General features: G+C 37.1%; 1 protein-coding gene across 1 annotated transcript in view; it reads right to left on the bottom strand.

Moving 5' to 3' along the window:
- Positions 1-21,548, bottom strand: part of BCHE (butyrylcholinesterase) — an 88,722-nt gene extending 67,174 nt beyond the window's left edge. The window contains exon 1 of the mRNA XM_052686133.1: positions 21,351-21,548. Coding sequence (XP_052542093.1) covers positions 21,351-21,438 — 88 coding nt within the window. The 5' untranslated portion in view covers positions 21,439-21,548. The remainder of the gene's footprint in view (positions 1-21,350) is intronic.
- Between the last annotated feature and the right edge of the window lie 1,297 nt (positions 21,549-22,845).

The following is a 22,845-nucleotide window of genomic DNA, read 5'->3' as shown; positions in this document are numbered from 1 at the left end:
ACACACACATTTAAAAGTTTTAGATAAAGTGGCTTGTCCAACTGATTCAGTCTAATAACCTCATTATAATATTAATAACCTAACGCTTCCAGATCAATCCCTTTTTGGCTATTCACCATTTATATCAGCTCCAGGAATGGTATACCACCAGCTGTCTGTGCCAGCCCCAAAACTCTCCACCTTAAGAAAGATTTTATTAGAAGCAGTATTTACAGTCTGAAACGAGAACAACGCTTCAAAACATTTTTTTTTAAACATGGCTCAACATCAGCATCTCAAATATGCTTTGGGAATATGTGAGAAATAGAAAAATTGTGTTGATTCTGCTAAGGCTTTGTTGATATTAATGTGTTTATATTAAAATAAGTATCTAATTATAAAACTGAGTGCTGTAGAATCCATCATTTTTTCTTGTGGAAAAAGAGCAAGGCTGAGAACTTAATTTTCTTTCCCAAAATTATTAATATATAGGGCTAAATTATATAGGCTTTTGTTTTTATAATCACTTATTCAAAAGCCAAAAACATAACATAAATTTTAATTTTGTTGTGCAGAAAGAGGGATTAAAAATTTATACATTCCTTCATACATCTACAGCGGATTCAGTTTATGACCAGTATAATAAATAGTCATTTGACAGGTAAGTTAAAGAAATTGAAGCACACCAAAATACTGCAATGCCTGTAGCACGACATTCTCAATATCATTATCAATGATATTGACATATTGATAACATCATTATCAACGTTCATAAATATCCTTGAAATGTCCCAGTGATTTTCCTCAGTTATTATCTCAGGCAATTAAGCTGGTGACCAATTTGCCAATAGGGGGATAAAAATCCCTTACAAATTTCATTTCAAGTATCTTTTATAAGATACACTTTGCTGTGTTTGTATCCCTGCAGGTCTGTGTCTGTCTTCCCCTATTTTCTATCTTTTATCTTATTTTTCACCCTTTTAGTAGTCATTGCTTAACGTTGGCTTCAAACTTTTAGCACTGAAATAACTCCTGTAACAAAGTACTCCTACCTATGAGACTTATTAATAGTTATTAGCAAATTAGCCAATTTTACCTCCAAGTAGAATATCAGTTGTTGTTAGGAAGCTCTCAGTAAACTGAATTGCATTATTCCTCTAGGCACCCATCAAAACATACTCTATTGAATAGAGCGAGTATGGCTGTGAAAGAACATATTTCCTGTGAATCACATAGCACGTTGTCCTTGCTAGCACTGGGCCAAAAGCTGTCCTAAGGACAGCAACTTCCCTCTTCTTGGTTTCCAGATTTGTCACACCTGCTTGGCTTTGCTTTTGTCCATTTAGCTTTAAGCAGCAAGTTTTTTTAATCTTCATATCTCAGTGTGCTTTACTTTTGTTCATCTTTGTATGATCATTTAATATAACTATCCTTTTCATGCAGATAGTAGTCACAAGTGGTTGTTTGATGTAGAATAAAAGTATATATATTTTATGAGTATAAAATATAGAAGACCTCTGCTATGTGATGGAAGGGGTAGGAAAACAGGCAGGAATGGTACCAGTTAGAAGAAGGGACAGTACAACTGTATCAGAAGTACCGATATGCTTTGCACAAAGCAAGTTCTGGAATATAGAGAAGTTGAAGGATACATATGGAGGAGATTCAGCAAGCAGCTTTGTCCATGCCCTGTTATGAAATCTGAGGCAGGAGGCTTGGATGGTACAGCTGATGCTGTGGCCAGCTGCTTTTACACAATAGAAACTGCAGAAAATAAAACTGAAAACGCTGAACTACGAACTTTAGCAAATGAGTAAAGTTCAGGTGCTGCATATTCACAGCTCGTCCCTGAGAAAGCCTTCTTCCGTTGACACACACCCTCCTGCATACCAAATGCAGATGCATATTTATATATTCATAGAGCATACTCAATACTTCAGCATTTACGATTATTTACTATGCACAGGTATGCAGACAAAATTCAGGTGGCATCTAATTTCCCATACTGTAAATTCATCTCCAGACCACATTATTGCCCTCTGTGCACCTGCAGAATCATAAGGTGTTTCACTGCTGGGGATTTTGTCTTCATTTATTCCTCAGCCTCCATATTGCAGTTCTTACAGTACACAGTCAAATTCATCTCCAGGTACATCTTATCTAAGCTTATATGCCTATAAGCACAAATAGCTTATTGTAAAATGCTAGTTCTAGTAAGAAGGTATAGACAGTAAACACAACAGAAAGATACAGGTGAACTCGTGTTTGAGTTCAAATCATAGAATCACCAAGGTTGGAAAGGACCTCCAAGATCATCCAGTCCAGCCATCCCCCTACCACCAATATTTCCCCACTAAACCACATCCCTCAGTACAACATGTAAGCATTTGTTGAATACCTCCAGGATGGTGACTCCGCCACCTCCCTGGGCAGTCCATTCCAGCACCGACCACTCTTTTGGATAAGAAATTCTTCCTAAGGCCCAACTTAAAGCTCCCCTGATGCAACTTGAGGCCATTTCCTATCATCCTATCACCCAGTTACCTGGGAGAGGAAGCTGTGCCCCACCTTGCCACAACTTCCTTTCAAGTAATCCAAGAGCAATAAGGTCTCCCCTGAGCCTCCTCTTCTCCAGACTGAACAATCCCAGTTTCCTCAGCTGCTCCTTACAAGACTTGTGCTCCAGCCCCCTTCTGAAGTCACCCACTTAACTGCCTTTCTATGTTTATGCTTTCAATAAGCAAACAGCAGTGCTTCTTTGGGGCTTACTGAAGAAAGTGGAAGATGAGTTCCTGAGCCAATGCCAAAAGCAAGCTTGGCAGAAATTATGAAACATCTCCTAAATTCTTCATTCCAGGAAAATAACTATTTAGTTCAAGTGAAACAGCCCACTCCACTCACCACTGTTACTTATTTATATTTCCTTTCTCTTTAACCCCTTTCTGCATTAATTATAGAAACACAATTGGTTTTTCTCATCACGAAAGGAATAAATTTCCTACTGTATTTACAGAAATCACGAGGCATAAAAATAACTGCAAATGAATGGAAATTATTCTCTTGTGCACTCCTGACACTTGCGTTCTTGTCGCACATCACTCACAGTTCTGGGCTAATTTTAAAAATCAAAGTTACTGAAATGAGTGGTGTTCTGTTATATGAAAGTTAACTTGCAAGTCTAACAAATCTAACAAACTGCCATAAAGAAGCAAGACATTTTTCCAGCACTGGGATAAACATGTCCTGCTTCCTAGATTGGATTAAAAAAAGATGTAGCTATATTCTAATTTAATTATTTGTTTCCACAATGGAAACACTTTTTTACATTCTTTTGCTGTCTACAACAGAGGATCTTGAATGCCATCTGAGCCTGAGATTTTATTTAAAAGGAGAAAACCTGAATATAAAACAAGACAGTGTGTTGAAGAATTACTGGCAAGGGCATGGGTGTGCTGTAGAAAGGCCATTACTTTCATATAGAGGATTATGAATGTTTCTGATGAGATAATTCAGTAATCACTTTAAGATAAAAAAAGTCAAAAAAGAAAAATCAAGGAAATGCTTTATAAGATAAACATGGGAAATGTAATCTCAACAGAATCATTTCTGGAAGAAATACATTCTTCTCACCACCAAAGATAGTGTAGGAGATACGCACTCATTCATTTGAACAAATCTTTTAAGATTGAAATGAAAATACAGATAAACACCTTTGTACCTGCTGAGGTTTTGTGAGAAATGCAAGACTGAAAAAATATAACACTAAATTAGTTTTGCAATTTGAATATATGCATTTTCCTCATCAGTCTAATAGTCTCAATGACTCCTTGCTATTAATCCTATGCAGACAGTGGATAAGATCCCATAAGCAGTCACAAAATGCTTATATTATTTATTTCTCAGTTATATTATCAGATTTCATCTACAACTCCTGAGATAAAAGCCTTTTGTCTACTATAAGCATTAACAAACTAGTTGCTGTAGGGCTGGGGTGGGATCCAAAGGGATGCATGCCTGCCCTTTCATCTGTAACTTCCATACCCGACTTACATTTTGCTGAGAAATGAACATTTAATGCTATCTATAAGGAATAAAATACAATGTTTAATAACACTAAGTAACAAGTTTACCAGTTTTTCAGCTCTTATTACATGGGAATTAGTTATCATTTAGGTGGTATTGTATTTTCATTGCTAGGTGGAGTACTTAATCTGAGAATTAGCACCATTTTGTCAAGTAGCAAATGACACTGTATTTTCATAATAAATGCCATAATATTTAAATCATGCTTGTAGCACCTGGATCTCATAAAATGTTTATTACAAAAGTAGTTCGGTGCAAGCAAACAAAATAGTTTATTTCCCAAAAGCTGTGTTGAAAAGAGAACTGCACTGAAGAAAAACATATGACCAGCTGAGGCCACAGCCAGTGTTCACATAATCAAAAAACACCATCAGACTTTTTTTTCCTCTTTCTCAATGTTGTTCTACAACACTTTTTGTCACTGCTAGCTTTCCCCTGTCCAGTGCCAAGTGTTATAATCTCTTTGATTAGAGACTGATCAAAAAGAAGGCAGTTGGGTGAAAGATATCTACAGATGCAAAAGCAAGCTAGACAGCTGCTGTAAGTGCATACTGAAGAAAATGGAGCTTCTTTCATTGGCACCATGTAAGGATGCAGTATTTTGCCTTTTGGCAAGACATCAAAAAATTTCCTTCCCCTGAATCATTTGTAACCTGCAAGAGGAACATCTCAGAAACACGTGCCTTCTTCCAAATATTCACTTCTCGCTCTTATAGAAATCAAATTGCCAATAAAGGAAAAGTTATGTCTCAGAGAGTAATGCATATTCAAAGTAAACACATCTTTGGAAATTGCTTTAGAAAAGCAACACTAGCCAAACAACCACTCCGTAATTTGTTCAAGAGTTAATCTTTTTTCTTTCAGGATTATGGACTTAGACCTACAGCCATTACGCACATGAATAACTTCTCTGTAAGTGGGCAGTACAGCCGTATTTCAAAGGGGTTCACTAAGAAAAAGCAGTCAGGGTGAAATTTAACTGTGAGGAACATGTTCTTTTAAATTAAAACATGTTTTTGTAGGGGAAGAATGGCCAATAAGTTCCAATTAAAATCAATTCTGTTAAAAGCTTGAATGTTTGCTGTAGTAAAGACTGCAGTGAAAACGAACAGTACCAAATACTCAAGGACTGAAGCAGTAGGTCTGTTTTCCAGATAACTAGGCAGTTCATACCAAGATCTGAGATAAATTCTGCTTTCCTAATCTTCCCAGGAGTCTTCTCCTAAATGGACAAAACACTTGGCTTTAGGCTGCTTTGCCAGATATCCAAGCAAATCATCCTGATCTCCATTATGCATATTTTTCTGAATTCCAAACAAATCCTTACTCTTTCAAAACAATTGTATATTATAACAGCTTTCAGCCTTGGCCAGATATATGAGTGAGGGGGATGTAAGGGACAATGGAATGTTATTTGTATGCCATCACCTACCAGCCCAAATTCAGAACTAATTGCTCAGGGTTTCAGATTGTGTTTCCTTACAAAAACTTGCTTTAAAGGACTGCTACAGAATCTGTTAGTTGATTTGGATAAACTTTGGGTTAGATTGGTGCACAGTGGTGATGAAAAGCAGCAGTCCTTTCTAGAACCTTCTCCAGACTGACAATCTAGAGAAGATACCCCACAGAAGTGGAGTAGTTTGAAATGAAATCTCTCTGTGGATGATGAAGTTCAGAACTTCTGTTGTTTGTGCTGGGAAATCAGGAACTCTCTCCTTTGAAATATCAGTATGGCCCTTGCTCGTGCAGCTTTACTTTTTGCAATTCCTTTTGCAAGTGCAGATAGTCCAGGTTAGAGCTAGTGGGCAATGCTAAACAGGACAGCTCTTGCTTCATATCACTCTTGCTATGAAACTTTGTCATTTTTATGTCTACGTCTCTTCAGTTTGTTTGGGTTGAGTTTATTAAACATTTTGCTCAGTGGAAAAACAAGAAGAAAGGGAGGACTGGCCAGCTGGCAAATGGAACTGAGATTGAGAGAAAGAATCAGGGCAATTGTGTTTCTACTGAATGATAATAGAGTTTTGGAGACTTTGGGGTTATTGAGTTAAGTATTTTGCAATAAATCCAAGTAGGATGATGCATATAATGCAAAATTTAAGCTAACATTTTACTCTTCCACTTCATCTTTTGGACTGTTTACTTATTCTCAAGGCACGGACAGAAGGAATCACAGAAACAATTGCAGAGAACGTGAAATCCAGGCACAAATAGGAGAGGGAGGCACAAATATTTTTGCAGAGGAAGATTTCACTATAGGAACTGATATACGTGTAGTATAGTTTGGTTTGGAAAACTCTACATAATCAATATTGCTATGGGAAATTTTAATGTCAAATTTCTGAATTCTAAAAAATAAATTAATGTTAAAACAGTCTACAGTACTAAAAGAAATCATGTCCCAAAACTCAAAGTACTGCATTTTATCTTCATCCTTCTGTAGTTTCTACGTTAAATGTGTTTTTAAAAAAATTGCATACAGTTATAAACTCGCATGCAGAGATCAAGAGCAGATTGTGCCGCCTCATCATACTCAATAGCACACATATATATATATTCCAATTAGTACCACTGATTTTAATGGAATTGGTTTCTAAAGAGAGGACTACTACTGGTAGGGGAGTATGATTCAAGAAGCCAACCCTAATGTGAGTAAGAACATAAGCACCCATTTACTTTAAGCACTTCTTTATGGCCCTAGAAGTTAATAGCTTTACACATTTGGTTAAAATCAAGCATATGCTTAAATGCTTCCCTGAATTACAAATTGGACCTCTGAACTTCAGTTTTGCTTACTCTGTGTATTAATTTGTTGATATTTTCATCTAAGAGGATAGAAAAATAGCAGTTATTCAAAATACCTTTTTGCAATTAATGTTATCCAGAGAGTACATTCAGCACATTAACAATTAACAGTTTTCTTCTGAATCTCTATTTGAATGTAGAGAAGCCATTAAACAGAACTAAACGTGCAGTTGTTTCTATTAGATCTTCTAGTTCTCTAGTTCAAGAAAAAGAGCAAAGACAAGCATAATTGACAAAAAAGTAAAGACATGAATATCTATTGCATGTTGTTCAGGCTTTGATTTCCATTTGTGCAGCCTAACTACTCATCGTGACCAGCTTCACTTCATCCAGAAGTTCAGTTGGGAATTGTTGTGCACCTATTTAATGGCAACACGTGGGTCCGTTGGAACACTTGTTTACTTGCAAATCCTGTTCAGAGATTGGACACAAGTGGATCTCCATGGGATTGCCAGCACGGCAGCTATCAGTAGCATAGAGAACCTACCAGTTGTCATAGGTAGCAAGATACAAATTATTCACTCTCATTATTTTCAGTAAGAAATTAAGCCTCAGAACTCTTCTACTGCTTTCAGTGGAAGTTTGGATGAAGCAGATTGCTTTAGTATTGGCAATACCTGTTGCTTCCATGTCTTATCTATATGAAAGACAACTTATGGAAGCAACAGGTACTCCTCAGAACAAAAAGCACGGCAGTATGAAGATATCCTTCAGGCCACTTTCTGATTTTAAAACTGCTAAATGAGAATTATGTCCAAAAAAAAAAAAAAAGATCATAGTTTGTCTCTGCTAGTCAAACCTAGATATTAGCTGGAAGTCAGATTTCAATAATCCCTAACTACAAACTTTCCACATCCTTATAATAACAGTTGTGTTATCTCAAATTAATATTAGATATGTATTGTTATTCTAATAACTAATTATAGGACTCACAACGCTAATGATGGCAATTTCGTTTGTAATTCCATCTGTTTCTTTACCAGAGTTGTTTATTTTCTTTCCTGCTTTCAAAATACTTTTGATTTGTAATTAATCATGCATTTTGAATTTCTGATTAGGGATTTTCAGGTTTTTTTGAAAACAGAACATCAGAAGGAATAAACAGCAACTGAGATAACACTGCAGAGAGAAAACAGTTGCTAACCAAATAACCGGAAAAACAACCTGCCTATCAAATGATCATTGGAGTAGCAGAGTAACCTTTGCCATAAATATTACACTGATATTTTGCCATCATACAGTATGCTTAGAGAATACCAAACAGACATTTCTACTCTTTAACACACAATTGTAAAATAATCTAGGCATATGTTGCATGGTGTATTTTCACCTTAGCAAAATTGGCATCCATACTTATCAACATTCCTTAGCAGAATGAAATACCAAACAGACAAGCAACCCACAAAAGGCAAAATGTGTACACTGTTCTATCTTGAATGCATTTTGGCATTGTACATGAGCATAGAAATAAACTGAAGGTAACGGGAGCATTCAGTCTCTACTGCTCTTTTCTTTTTTTTCTTTTTTTTTTTTTTTTTTTTTGCACTTAAATCAGATGTTATTTCAAAAGACATCTTGCATTCAGATACCCTTTATTTTATTTTTTTTTTTACTGCTTAGTGCATTTTTTTCCCCACATCTCGATAAGTGACTGCCAAGCTTAATCCCATTTCAAAGGACAGTAACAGGACCTTTCCATTTAGAAATTTCTACTATTATTTTTTTTTTCTTACATGTTATTCTGTTTAATAAGGTGTGCAGCTAAAGACCAAGAGTTATACTCAAATGTGTAACAAAACCTTAATGAATGTGCACTGCTGATCACGAGGCAAGGAAGAAATTATTTAAGGAAAAAATAAAAGGATTCTCAGGTTTTTTTCTTTTCTAATTAATAAAAACAAGCTCTATAACCTCTCTTCAGTCTTTTTGGACAAGGCTGTGATCATAAGTATTTCCTTCTGTCTAAGAATTGGATTGAGACCTTTGTCTACATTCTTGTGTTTCAACACAGGATCAAAGCAATAGGCTTTCTATTTCCTACAGATCTTTTATCCACAGTGCAAAGTGAAACATCAAACAAATCTCATTTGTTTTCAGCTTGCACAAACATAGAGTTGTTGTAATTACATGCACGTAACACAAACTCATTTCATTTGGAGTTTTGTCTGCACAAGTAAAACACATTGGCATCAGCAATATTCACAGCTAATGGCCAATTCCATATACTGATAAGAGTGCCATGAGATGTTAAAAACCTTTTAGACAGATATTTTCATTTTATAGACATTTTTCAGTACCAAATGCCCAACCCAACTTGCCGCACTGAGCGTGAAGGAAGCATGTTTTATTTGTTTAGCTGCCTGCTAGAAACAGCTTTCCATACAAACCTCACCTATTGTTTGGTTCTACCCTCTGTCTGTTCTGCTAATCAGGATTTCCAAACGCTAAGTGTTAACACATAAAGCTTAGAGTTGAGAAATTCTGACTGTCATCACCAAGGGATTAAACACAGATTTATTCAGGTAACTTAGAATAAATACTTCTCTGCAGGTTTTGAAACAAGTCATGCATCTAAATTACCAGACTTCCCCTGCATAACAAAGGAACATTCTCATATACTGCTGTGCAGATAGCCCTTTTGGCCAAAGGCTTTCATTATACCGTAGCCTTCTTTTTAATCTTTAAAAAAAAAATTTTTTAAAAACTTACTCATAGAAATGTCATCACTGATAGAAATAATAATGATATATATATTTTAAAAAAACCTACTTTAGCAAATTACCTAAAACATCAGTAAATACAGGGAGACACTAGCAGACAGCCTCTGGAAAAGGTTTCAGCATCTCTGGGCACTGTGGCCCTTGGAGCTGATCTCTTGATCAGCTCTGGTTCAACACCCTGTTCAGCAGAGGACCGACAAATTGGGATGTAAGAGCAAGGAGAAAAAGTATTTACTTGTAAATAAATTCGAGATCTCCATAAGTACCATTGAAAATATGCAATTATAACAACCTGTGATTTAAACTGGCACTGATTTGTGGCTTCCAAGAAAATGGAAAAGGCTGTAGGAGCACAGTATTGCTGACAGACAGGCTATCCACTCTGCACCTTTTACAATCTATCCTTGTCTGAGCGATTTCCCTGATATTGAAGCCCCAGAGAAAGAGGTCAGTGAATGCTTTAATTGCATGTAAGAGATTATCAGCTCTTGGCACAAATGGTAATGAAAGGTAACTAGTTCAGAAATGCACGGTTCATTTAATTTTAAACAGAGGGTCTGGTTTAATTATTTATGCTGTGTAAATCATGAGCTTCCAGTAGTCCAGTACTTTTTTTTTTTTGGCAAAGAGATAAGAGGTGAAGGGAGAGACTCTTTTGTGTGAGTTGTAGAGTGTGAGGATTAGCAAACTGTGGATTAGTAAGGGTCTGCTGCACTCAATACAGAACATAGGGGGAATTATTTGCTGTTAGTATTACTTCCTTCCAGCTTATTAAAATCAACTCTACAGAATGGTAAATAATAAAAAAATTATTTGATGGAAGAAATACTTTTTTCTAATAATGTAACTTGAAATTATTTAAGAAAAAGGAAATATTCAGTAGCCAACAGGACACATTCAAACATTGAGGAAGCATTTGAAGCAGTTTGGTTGTGCTCTGGGTTTAACCATTAAATTTTTTACATGTGTATTCATTTTTATTGAAATAGAATTCATGCAAGATAAAGGGGAAGGAAAAGACAAAATTTTTTCCTTCCTGAGTTTCTGAGTTGAGAACTCAATAGTTGCTTGACTGTGTCAGTTAATACTGAGACAAATGAGAGCAGGCACTGCTCAAATATACAGGGTCTATTAAACTGAAAATCACACTGGAGTCTGACAGCCAAGGGAAAAGTCCAAATCTATTCCCAATGACAATTAAAGGAAGTCCGGGAAAGTACTCCTGGAGGGGAATATGTAATAGAGATTGCAAGAACTTTTACACAGCAGGAGAAAAAGCATTGCCAAGATCCTTCATAATGCAACAGAGCTATAAACCTGCATGTGATGTAACATGGTAAAGCAAAAAATTGGAGCAAGTAGGAATTGACTGTTTTGTTTGATGGGAGGCACAGAAATCTGGCACCAGAGACAACCAGCTATTATTGTTGTGCTCAAATCTTCCAGGAGAGTTACTGAGTCGCAATTCGTTCATATTTCATTGGTCCTGTTCCACATTTTGCTACTTCGATCCTTTATGGCTTCCATTTAATTACAAGGTAATCACTGTGAGGTTTATGTTCCTGTCAGTTGTTTTGCTTCTGCAGGAATATTCATCAGCAGCCCAGAAATCTCAGACAGTCCAAACGTCAGCTTATGCCTATTTTTCATTTTGACATGGTTTATAGCAAATGTCATTACAGGATTGCATTTATGCTTCTGGTGACAGCATGTCATTGTTCAATTAAGTTTTTAGACACCTCTTCTAATTATATACTTCAGCACTTCATATTCCTAAGATTGCTGCAGCTTCCTAGCCTTCCTTATTTGTTTAAAGGCAGTAAAATCTCTCACCTTGCCCCAAAATGGGCAGATTGTGTTGACTTGATATTGTAGGTTAGATTTACAGTCACCAGATTCGCAAGTTGACAGGTCTACACAATGCAAACCTTCCTCCCGAATCTGAGGAACACAGTAATTTACACATTGTTTGAAATGTGCCTTTATCTGAACAGGAGTTTCACCCAAATAGGGAAATATCAGGAAATTGCTTCAGTTTTCCAGAACTCTGAAGTGCTCTGCTGAAGCACCTATAAACCATCCCAACCCTACGCTTATTCTCACACAGATGTCAACTGTTAAATATTGGTAAATAAATAATTGAAACAGAAGCACAGTACTAAGTTTGTGTGAAGCATCTTGCTGAACAGAGATAATTTAAATAGAGGTATGTGTTCATGTGTGACCACGTGTAACACAGAGATGGACCCCTGAAAGCCTTTGGCTGTGCTAATTAGAGATCAGATCACAAAGTCACATAGAACCCTATAGACACAAAGTATTTTCCAATCAATCATAAACATTACATGCATACTTTAAAACAAAGCCTTCATAAAAATGGAAGTCAAATTCATACAAGCTTTGACCAGATCTACACAACTGTTTCAAGGAGAATACAGGAACGTGAGAAACTCTCTGCACTGTCCTCGTGCTTGTTGTGTTCCTCCAGGCAAGACAGAGGAAGAAATAAATAAAGTGATAGCTTGGGGGGAAGTATCTCTGGAGAATGTGGCACTGTCATTGGGAAAAATAAATGAGGAAGGTTGACATGTAGGAGAAGAATTAGCCAAACTATTTCTGACATTTGTTACAAAGAAAAGAGCTCCCAGAAGTACTGTAAGAATGCAATACTTCAGCACACATAGGAATGCTACAGAAACAGGAGAGCCATGAGCACCCCACTGACAAAGGAGGAAGGGACTATTTTTGTTTAAATGAAGCTTCAGTTTGTTGCTTCAGGAGAAATCACTTTTCACTCAGTTACGTTGTATAATTTGTTATTGCTTATATCTGCATTAAAGCAAACAGAAAGAAAACTCCAGCTGCAAAGTAGAACAAGAGGAATACAGGTTAAGGACATGGAATTTGACAAATTGCTGAATCAGCTCTAGGATGTTACAGCTTGTAAGAACTACAGCCTTCAGCTCGATATAAAATCCTGTTTCTTTGAATCCACCTCCCTGAATCTACGCTTGCTTCTGAGCATTGCAGAGTAATGGAGAATAAGTCCAGTGATCTGAACATCTCTGCTACTGCTCTGGAATCTGAGACTTCTGCTCATGCTCAGAGCGTCTACAGCACACGCTGGATGTACAGAGAGTGAAAACAGCTTGTGCAGGAAGGATAAAAATTATGGCACCTGACCAAGTAGAATTTGAGCTGGAATGTGTCAGATTCCAGCAAGACTTGTGGCAAGTCACCTGTCTAAATTCTCACAGGAAAAAAAGAGCATTTGATTCCTTTTAGATTGAGTCCTTAATTTCTGTAGTCTTAGTGTTCCTTACAGAAAGGGGTTTAGGAAGTATAATATTACATGTCCTTTTAAGTCATTAGAATTGTTTAGAGAAAACGTTTATGCTTACTTATAAAAGAAATAGAGTACAGAAAAATATCCTGCTTTAAATTAAAGCCAAATAAGAGAACTTTGGAGACAGCAATTCATTTCATTCACAGAAGATTCCTTGAGATTTATATCAGTCATCATAAAAGCCTGAATGCTGCACCCAGCTTTCCAGCAATCAGAAAATGGGACTCAATCTTCAATTTGGGATTTGAGTTAACAGCCTGAAGTCTCACTAAGAAAATTAAGTACAGTCAGCCAGGTAGCATGCTGCATAGGTCACTACTTCTGCATTTGTTTAAGTGTTCTAGCTGAGTTTACCGCCTGACCAGCTTAGTTTGCAAATATAAATGTTTATGATTACAGAAGTGTGCAGACAAGTTATATTTCTCTACAGATGGCAGAGTTGAAAATTCAAATCTAATTCATTTATGCAATTACCTCTTCCTGCACATCAAATAGTTTGACCTGAAATGCCAAGATGAGTTTTGTGTACAAATATTGCAACACCTGGATAAATACTGGGCCCTTCTTTACTAAAATCTACCATAATAACACAAGTTTCCCCATTCACAGAATTATAGAATCACATGGTTGGAAAAGACCTATAAGATCATCGTTCTTACTATGCACCCATGTTGTTATATCCTGGGAGTTAAGAGGAAATCCTTCATGGTTTAAGTTAATTAGGGAATCAACGTTAATGTTAATTGCAGATTATTATCACTATTTTACATAAATTGCTATTTGGACTGAATTTTGTATGATGGAAGAATAGCCTTTATATTTTGGACTTGTTATTCAGTCCTCCACTATCCAGTTACTCAAAGTAAGTACACGAGCCAGCTGCTAAGGACATATTTCTATGAAGGCTTTTCTCTGTAAAAAGGAGAATGTCAGATTTATGAAATGAAATGCTCAGAAGCAGAAAATTCCAGTAATTAGTTGAGGTCAAGCCCTTTGTCCCGCCAGGGCTGCAGTGGGGAGCAGAAGGGAGCTGCCTGTGTGAATGGGGCTGGCAGCAGGCTGCTCCCAGCTGCCCTATCTCTCAGCAAAACCTACGAAAAACAAATGGAAGTCATAAATATTTGCTTCCAGAATCAGCTAGTTAATGACAGAGCATATAAATATCTCATGACATTATAGCTTTGCAGAACGTGATTTAGGGAGGGCTCAAAAACACAAACTAGAGTAGTTGGTTGAAATAAAACCCAGTACACATGAAGTCTGCTTAGAAAAAAAGCAGATGTGGGGGAAACACTGTGTATTAGCTGATGTTACTTATTAATGGGAAACAGAACATACAGTAAAGATCTTAACTTCAATGATATTACCAAGCACCAGCATGTAAGTAGAACCCAATCCATTATGTTACACATCCATATAATTAACTTGGCTTGTCCTGGGATCTTTATTCATGCAAAGCCTTCTCCTGAATTTATAGCAGTTCTGCTATCATTATTCAGCCTGTATGGAGTCGTATACTTCTGAATTAAAATGAGAACCAATTTTCTAATTAACATTACAATTGTTAATGAAGTGAAAGATTACATGAGTTGCAACGCACAGAGACACAATGCCATCAGGCATTCGAGTCAGACATGTTTAAAGGATAGCTTCCTATTTGTTAATTTTTCCACTTCCTTCTGTCTCTGGAGTTTAGCAACACAGTAAAACTGGAGCAGAATTTCATGGAGATCCTTTTACTTAATATCACAGTATTAAACAAGATCTTTCCTGCAAGGGAAAGAAAATGATTGTTCTCCCTCTCCTGAGCTGACTATGTAAAATGCTCTTCAATAAAATCCAAGAAATTAATATTCAATGATTTACAGTAAATCTCCTGAGCACTGGTGGTTTGATCTAGATGGGAAAAGCAAACACTTATGGGTTACATTATTATGATGGCTTATGCTAATAAATTGAAGCAGAAATGCTTAATTTATGCTTTACCATCAAGTGCAAAGGGGAAAATTCTTTCGTGGTTCAAGCTTTATCTTGTTAAGAGGATTTACCTCCTTATTTCCCATAATAAAGAGCTATTTTTGAGCCTACACTGAGAAAGCAGAGACTTGCACAGCTTTTCTGCTAGTTGCCATGACACTTGGAATCTCAACCTACACTTCAATACAATGGCTGCAATTAGGTTAATTAGAGCATTATCTCAAAGTACACAGCTATTGTAAAAAAGAAGCATTCTCAGTGCATATGCTTCATGGTCACCAATAAATGTTTTTGGTTTTCTTAAAAAAAAAAAAAAACAAAAAAAAAACCAACACATGTTTTCTAATTGCAGTGAATAATACATTACTCTTGGGAATGCTTAATATTTAAATAAAAAAATAAATGCATTCAATATCCACATAATATCATCTCAGGACATTTTAATACTTTTAGTTTTTTTCTTCTACAAAAAAATAATCAAAGAAAAAATCTTTATAACAAAAGATTATACTTTTTCTAGCTCATTAGTTATTTCCAAATTCAAAAGCCCTATTGAAAAAGCAGACATACATATATATGTGTATATATATATATATATATATATATACACACACACACACACACATATACATATATATAAGCCAAAAAAAGCTGGGGATGTTCAGTGTGGACAAGAGAATTTTCTGGAGAGACCTCACAGGTAGTGAGGCTGACTTTTTACACCGCCCAATGGCAAGAGGACAAAGGGGAATGGCTTTAAACTTCAAGAGGGGAAATTTTGACCTGATTTTGGGAAGAAATTCTGTACTGGAGGGCAGTGAGGCCCTGGCACTGCTGCTCACAACCGTGGGTGCCCCAAACCTGGAGGTGCTCAAGGCCATGGATGGGCCCTGGGCAACCTAAGCTGGGTGGGCAGCCAGCCCATGACAGAGGTAGAACTGGGTGGGATTTAAGGTCCTTTCCATCACAGGGGATTCTATGATCCTGTGATTCTTATAACTGTTCTGATGTAAATATTCAAACGCCCAATATTGTTTTGTCCAAACGTATCTGAGTGACACAACTGGCATTCAGACTTCATGCATTACAGAAAGCATACCTGTGTGCTACGTGATGTGACCTGCAAGATTTCAGACCATCAGTGTATTCTGCAGTCCCCAAAATATATTCAAGTGCATTGCCCGTCTTCTGGAGAAGCTGTGCACGCTGCATAAACCTGCCGTGGGCAATGACTTAGCAGCATACATCTCATGAATGTCATAGCTGTCGCTGTGAAATATCAAATGCCAAGATTTTCATAATTTATTTCCGCATATTTGACAGGCAGGGACTTTTTGAGGACAAAATCCTAAATCTAAATGTTTGTTTCTGCCTTTTACTGTCTCAAATTGGTTCCCATTCCCAACCCCATTTATCAATCACTTTCAGCAATTGTTACTGTCTGTATTTATCTTCCATGATCACTAACCCTCTTTTTTCACCTCTTGAGGAAATTTCCTACCAGACAAGACGCAACTAATGAATGCCTCTGAGATGAAGGGATGGAATACCAATGCCCTCACAGAAATTAATTGCAAAACTCCCTTAATTTCAAGAAAATCATGTTTTAATTTTCATGGTAAGAAACAGTACTAGCCAGATGCACAGGCAGGCACATGAATACAACTCACCTAAGAGTGACTTATACTGGTCTCAAATTCTAAAACGTGCCCAAAGTCTTAATTCCTAAAGGGAAAAAAACCCTTTAATTTAATTAGATACCACCAGTTCAAACCTCCTAAGTCCATTTTTGTTTTTTTTCTCCTATTTCTTCACTCATCCTTAAATATTTATTGTTATACCCCAATCCTTCGCTTCACTGAAACAATTAGAAGATTGCTGACCTGGCACTTTAGATCCTTCTGGCATAAGTTAGAAATAAATCCAAAAATAAATACAAATGCCCATAAATCTCAGTTAACAGAATACTCTATAATATGACCATCACTAAATTCCAACTCTCTCAACATGAGCCCAGACAAATAGTTTTGCAGGAAGTAAAACCTTAAGATTAAGGGAGCAGACCACGAAATGAAACCTCCTCAACATAATGAGATCTTCTGGTTTCCTCCTTTAAATACAAAGGAGAAAAAAAAGCATGGATTGCTTTCAGTTTGTCTAACATGGTAAGATATAGGATATAATGATAAAATGTGTTAATGTGGGTAGATTCAAATATCTGTGATATGTGTATCTGTCTGTGATAGAGTCAAATATATGTGATATTCAAATATCAAAGTCAGCAAGATGCTAATTTTCCCATGTTACTGTCTGTTTCTCTTCTGTTTTCATTCAGTTTCAGTCAAATAAATCTCTTCCCCCAGGCAGCTATGACTGCTGCCACCAACCCAGTTTCACACTGCTATGATGGTTACGCATTACATGATATCTCAGCTCCCTGTTTTTCCACATACTTCCTCTAAAAAACAATCTACCAGAAGCAAGAAAGTCTATCCTCACCTTATCCTCTCTCTTCTCTCACCCTGTCACACGATTAGTGCCCTTTTCTGCCTTATTTTTATTATTTCTGTCTAGGTAAAACTGCTCATTTCATTCAAAGAAGCTGTGAGACCTCAAACCATAGCAGTAATATCTTCTGCCACTTGTGATCTGAAAAGCATCAGATATAATCTTGTCTATTTTTATTTAAATTCTTCAGTGAAGAGATGATGCATTCGTGGATGGTGTAAACCTGCTCCCACGGGGCCTTTTGGCACGGCTACAAAAAAAACAAAGGGGAAATCCACCTGTGGGTGCCAGAGAGCTGGCAGCACTCTTGAGGGATGGAAATAGCCTTGTGATTAATTGCTCTCAACCTTCTATAGGTTTATCACACAGTCCTGCTCATAATTCCATTTATTGTCCTCTATTGCAGTTTTGCTAATAAACCAGTCTTATTTTCCTCATGTAGAGCTGCCTCCCCCTAAATTACCATTTCTTCATTTGCACTGAGGAAGCAAAGTAGAATAAGAGAAAAGAGCACTGCTTCTCAGGACAGGAGAGGCACACAGAAATGGGAACAGCTACCAAAGCAGTTGCCAAAATCATTAAGAGAAAAATGAATGTCTAGTCATTATGTCACCTCTACCCATAAGTAGACATTCTTACATGTAAAGACTTGAGAAAGGGAAGTTAAATAAAAACTCCTATGAGTACTCAAGAAGATAATTTAAGAGCTCCTTTTGATAGTAAAGAAATGATTACAGGCCCTAGCTAGAGGAAAAAGCCTTCACTATGCTACACATTGCAGTAGGGATATGAAAACAAAGCCTTGCTTTGAAAACCAGACCACAGAAGTGAAAGAAACAACCCTTGGTATTCAAAATGCCTCCTGTAACACAGATTGCCGTGCCCATCTGAACAACAAAACAAGGTCTGATCTGGTACTCTGAAACAGATGAACCTCAAATAGAACACAGTTATCTTTAGCATTAACTCTCAAACTGCTTTTTCTTATTGTTTACATTGGAAATAGGAAGAACTAGTGACTGTGTTGATCCCATCTAAAGACCAAACTGCTTTATCACTACAGACTTCGAGAAGATGAGTCTGACATGATGGGGAAACATGGACTCAAGGCCTTCTCAGGTAAAGACCCTGAAGAGTAGCATCTGGAGGCAGAGAAGACTTCTGATGGTTTTAAGCACTTCAAACTAATTGGAAGGGATGAGCTATGCAGTAGGGCTTTTATGATAAATATATCTGTTTATTTGGTCTTTTACCAGACCATTAAAGCTACCGAGGTTGCTGGAGAACCATTTTTTTCATCTCACATTGTTTTAACTGTCCTTATTGATTGTGTTGGAATTTGGTGAAGATTTATAAGCAGTCAAGAAGAAAAAAAAGCCTCCTGAATAAAAATAGTTCTTTCATTTTGAAATGATTTAAGCAACTTCCTTATATTAAAAGAGGGAAAAGTGTTGCTAAGGGAAAAAAATGTATTACTACTTCTCTAATATTACAGGTGAAAGTAGGAGGCAAGCAGAAAGAAAAGCATTTTAGTAGGAAGCTTTGCCAGAAGTGAAAATGTAAGTGTTCCTTCTTGCACTGGGACTGCAGGATCAGCGCACAGGAATAAAATAGTAATCTCATCCTACCTAATATTCAGCTCTGAAAACAACTATTAGTTTGACCTCATGTATTGCATGGAATTGCAGTTGTGGGATGGGGTGGATGGAGGAGGGCAAACCCAAACACAGACATGTATACTTAGCAGTGTTTCCACTTGAACATTCAACTCCAATTTAAAAGCATATTTCTAATACAGCGCAGCACAGTGAGGTCTGGCCCCAAGGAAATCCAGCTCTGAGACACCTCACAGGGCAATGCTCCAATTCTACTATTTAGCAGTCAGAGAAATCAAACTCTGACAGAAATACCAATTAAATTCTACAGTTACTGCCCCAAGTTCTGAACACGCTATTAGATTTAGATGGGCAGAATTTTCTAATTATAAACAGTTGTTTATGAATTTAAGCAGCTTTCTGCAACATGCTGTCAATTGACAACATTTGCCACCTGCATTGCAAATCTCAGAAATTATAATACTGTGCACATATCCCTACTGTTTCAGCATCAGTTTCTCTATCATGTTAATATTATTTATTGTACGCGCTTAACTTTTGCATTTTCTAATGGATTTTGAGTGTTTTTGCATATGTTGCTTTGTATACCACATAGTAGTATGAGATTCAAATTTACATAATTCTCCAAGATGTAAAATTACCTTCTATTTAAACCCATTAAACATCTACTTGTACATCACCACTTTTTTTTTTTTTCTCTCCAAAGTCTCAATCACATCAATATTCTATTATGTTTTTAGGAAGAACAGTAGAAGCAATTTATTTCCTTCCATTAAAGTATTCACTTACACTTTTAAAACCAAAAGACTTGTCATGAAGTGAATGAATGTTAAATATCTTTTAGGTCATTAGTATCAAAAGAATGTAGTTTTTGAGACCATTGGTCTTAAATTTGCCTGATGCCCAGACTCATTCTTTTACTGACCTGGAGAAGGAACATGAAGGAGGATAGGGCACTGAGGTTGAGAGAAGTGCAGTAGTCATGGCTCAGTTTTCCATGGAAGAGGAGCTATGTCATCTGGCACATCCTATGATATAGATGCACTTGAGGATCTTGGAAAGTACCTTCAGGTGGCCTGAATGCAGATGGGAGTAGACTTGAAGAATAGTTATATTTTCAGTCTGTTTAGCTCCAGACAGGCATGCCATGACAATGCCTACTTACACAGCTGTCTACAGAGCTGCTTCTGTGCTACCGGCACTGCCAACATTGTTTGCGTTCAAACAGTTGAGTTTACAAGGGACCCTGAGGAATATTTCAAATCACTCTGAAATTATCAATCAAATAGTCCATGAAGTAAGCAGTGTTCTTCCCCCTGTTCTTACAACCACATGTCACGAACTTGAGAAGAATGTTTATCAATACAAAACTGAATGTCAAACAAATTAGTAATGAGCATTCACTCCATTAGATTAAAAAAAAAAAAAAAAAAAAAAATTCCTCCAGCTGTACAGCACAAAGACTTAAGCATTACTGACACACTTAAAATTAACCAGAAACATACTAAAAGTTTGAATATTTTCTAGTTATTTAATTCTCAACAAGATGTCTTCACCCTGGTCCTATAGGGAAGTTGGCATATAAGGGTACTGGACATTCTTTTGTAGGCTAATGTAAAAGTCTACAGTCCTTTCCAAAGGTATTTACCTAAATTAAAAAATAAAATAAAAAACCCCACAAACTATATTCACTATTCCTTCTTTAACATATCTACATCAAAGCCAAATACTGTCCTCTTGAGTTTCTAAATAACTTTTGGAAAGAGTTAGAGAAAACTACAAAAGCAAATAAAAAATGGATAAAAATGAAATAAACCACATGATCGCCTTGATAAATTCAAGTGGTTTAATACAAAGTTAGAAGTTCTGATGTTTAAAATCCATACGCTCCCACTTTTCAGACTGTCAAAAAGAAACACAACTGTATTTTTCTGAAGTTCAACTAAAGTATCCTGTGCTGAATTCTTCAAAAAACTAGGATATGGTATATTTTGTCTCCGGCTCCAGGCTTTAGGCTGCCTTATATAATAATTATCTTTATTTCATTGGATTGAAACTAATTACTGGTTAAAAAAGAAAGAAAGAAAGAAAACATGAGGGGAAGATGTAGTACTATGAAAGTCATTCCACTCATCAAACAAAGGAGCAGCACTTCCAAAGGGATGTTCATATCCTTTCAGTGATCCAGAAAGGTGCATAAAGAAAAAGTTCAGAGACTGCTTTTGGCTAAAAAAGTTTGAGGGAGGAAGAGGGAAGTAGAAATGAATTTAAGCAGAAGAGAAGGAAAAGACATATGCAACCAAGATGTGCTCCAACCTGCATGACTTCTGCCCGTCATCCTCAGATGAAAACACAGCAAGCTCTTGATATTTCTTATATTGAGGTGACACCAAAAACAGCTCATGTAAACCTCCTATCATATAGACGAAGAAAGTAAACAAGCACACCAAATCTGAGTCTCCTAGAGACATAAAGATGTTTCATCCCATAAAGCAGCTGCTGCATCTCCTTTGGCCTAACAATCTCCAACCCCATGACAGTTGCAACAGCAAGAGCTTGTTCCTGTCAAAGCAATGGCAGAAGGGGTCATCAGTGCTGAAAAGGGAGAGGAAACAAAGATGCCTGAATATGCAGATGTCCACATGGGAAGGAATGAGATTTGCATAGTTGGGACCCAGACCAGTGCACTCATGGAGTGGTTTCCCACAGGAGTCTGCCACCTCTGACATCAGAAACCGACCCCCTGGGGAATTCCCCACAGTAATAATTATCTGCAAAGCTCTGTGTGCATTTGTATTTATTCCTAGCTTCCTCCTGACAATAACAATTTGCAGAATTTTTTAGGGCTGTTCTCGTGAGAGTACCAGAAATGGTTGAAGTCCGTGCATTTGCCCTTAATGCTGTTCGACAGGAAAGCACCCATGAACACAACATATGCTGACAAAGGAACTGGTAATGATGAACAGAAGAAGTAATGACATAGTTAGTTCCGCAAGATTTTTTCACTTAAAAACTGCCTGTACCAATACAGACACATATTTCACATCTTTTATGTTCAACCTTGTTTGCCATTAGAAAGTAAATATTTGACAAATCACTGTACTGTCTGAAGTCTTGCTGAGTTTAAGAAAATCCTCTGGTGTCTTAGAAACCAATGTGCAAGAAGGAGAGTGCAGGAATTCAGAGTAGAAGCTCAAGCCTAGATGGGAAACAAAACATGAAGAGTTTAAGTCTAACCTAAGGCAAGGGAATGGGTGGAAGCAGCAGCTCTGCTGCCGCACCACAGCAATCACAGGCAGGGACATGGAATTCAGGGACAATACCCTGCAGCACTCAGAGCTGGGAGGATTGATTCCAAAGGGACAGAAAGGACCTCCTACACTGCAGCATCATCAGGTGGCAGAGCACCATCCCTGGAGGCATTTGGGAACCATGGAGACACTAAGGGACACAGCTAGTGGGCACAGTGGGGGGTGTACTGGGAATCTTAATGGTCTTTTCCACCTTAGTGATTATACAATAACTAGTGCCCATGTGAGCTTTTCTGTATGGCCACAGATCCAGAGCATCAGAATGCACTTCCCTCAACACCTCCCTGCTGAAACCCCAAAGCCTTTCCTCAGTGTAACACCTCAAATGACAACACCACAAATGACTCTCACATTACCCAAACGGTCAGTTAAGATTCCAAAATAAACAACATTTAACATATGCCTATGGCTAGGATTTTCAGGAATTAAACAAGAATGTTTTTAAACAGAATGAAAAAGTGGATGGCCTCCTCTCAGCCATTTTGTTTTTAAAATAATCT

This window comes from Tympanuchus pallidicinctus, unplaced genomic scaffold (genome assembly GCF_026119805.1).
Source record: "Tympanuchus pallidicinctus isolate F22 unplaced genomic scaffold, pur_lepc_1.0 scaffold22, whole genome shotgun sequence".
NCBI lineage: Eukaryota > Metazoa > Chordata > Aves > Galliformes > Phasianidae > Tympanuchus > Tympanuchus pallidicinctus.
Note: the sequence above shows the minus strand (reverse complement) of the source record. Positions and strands in the feature narration are given on the sequence as shown.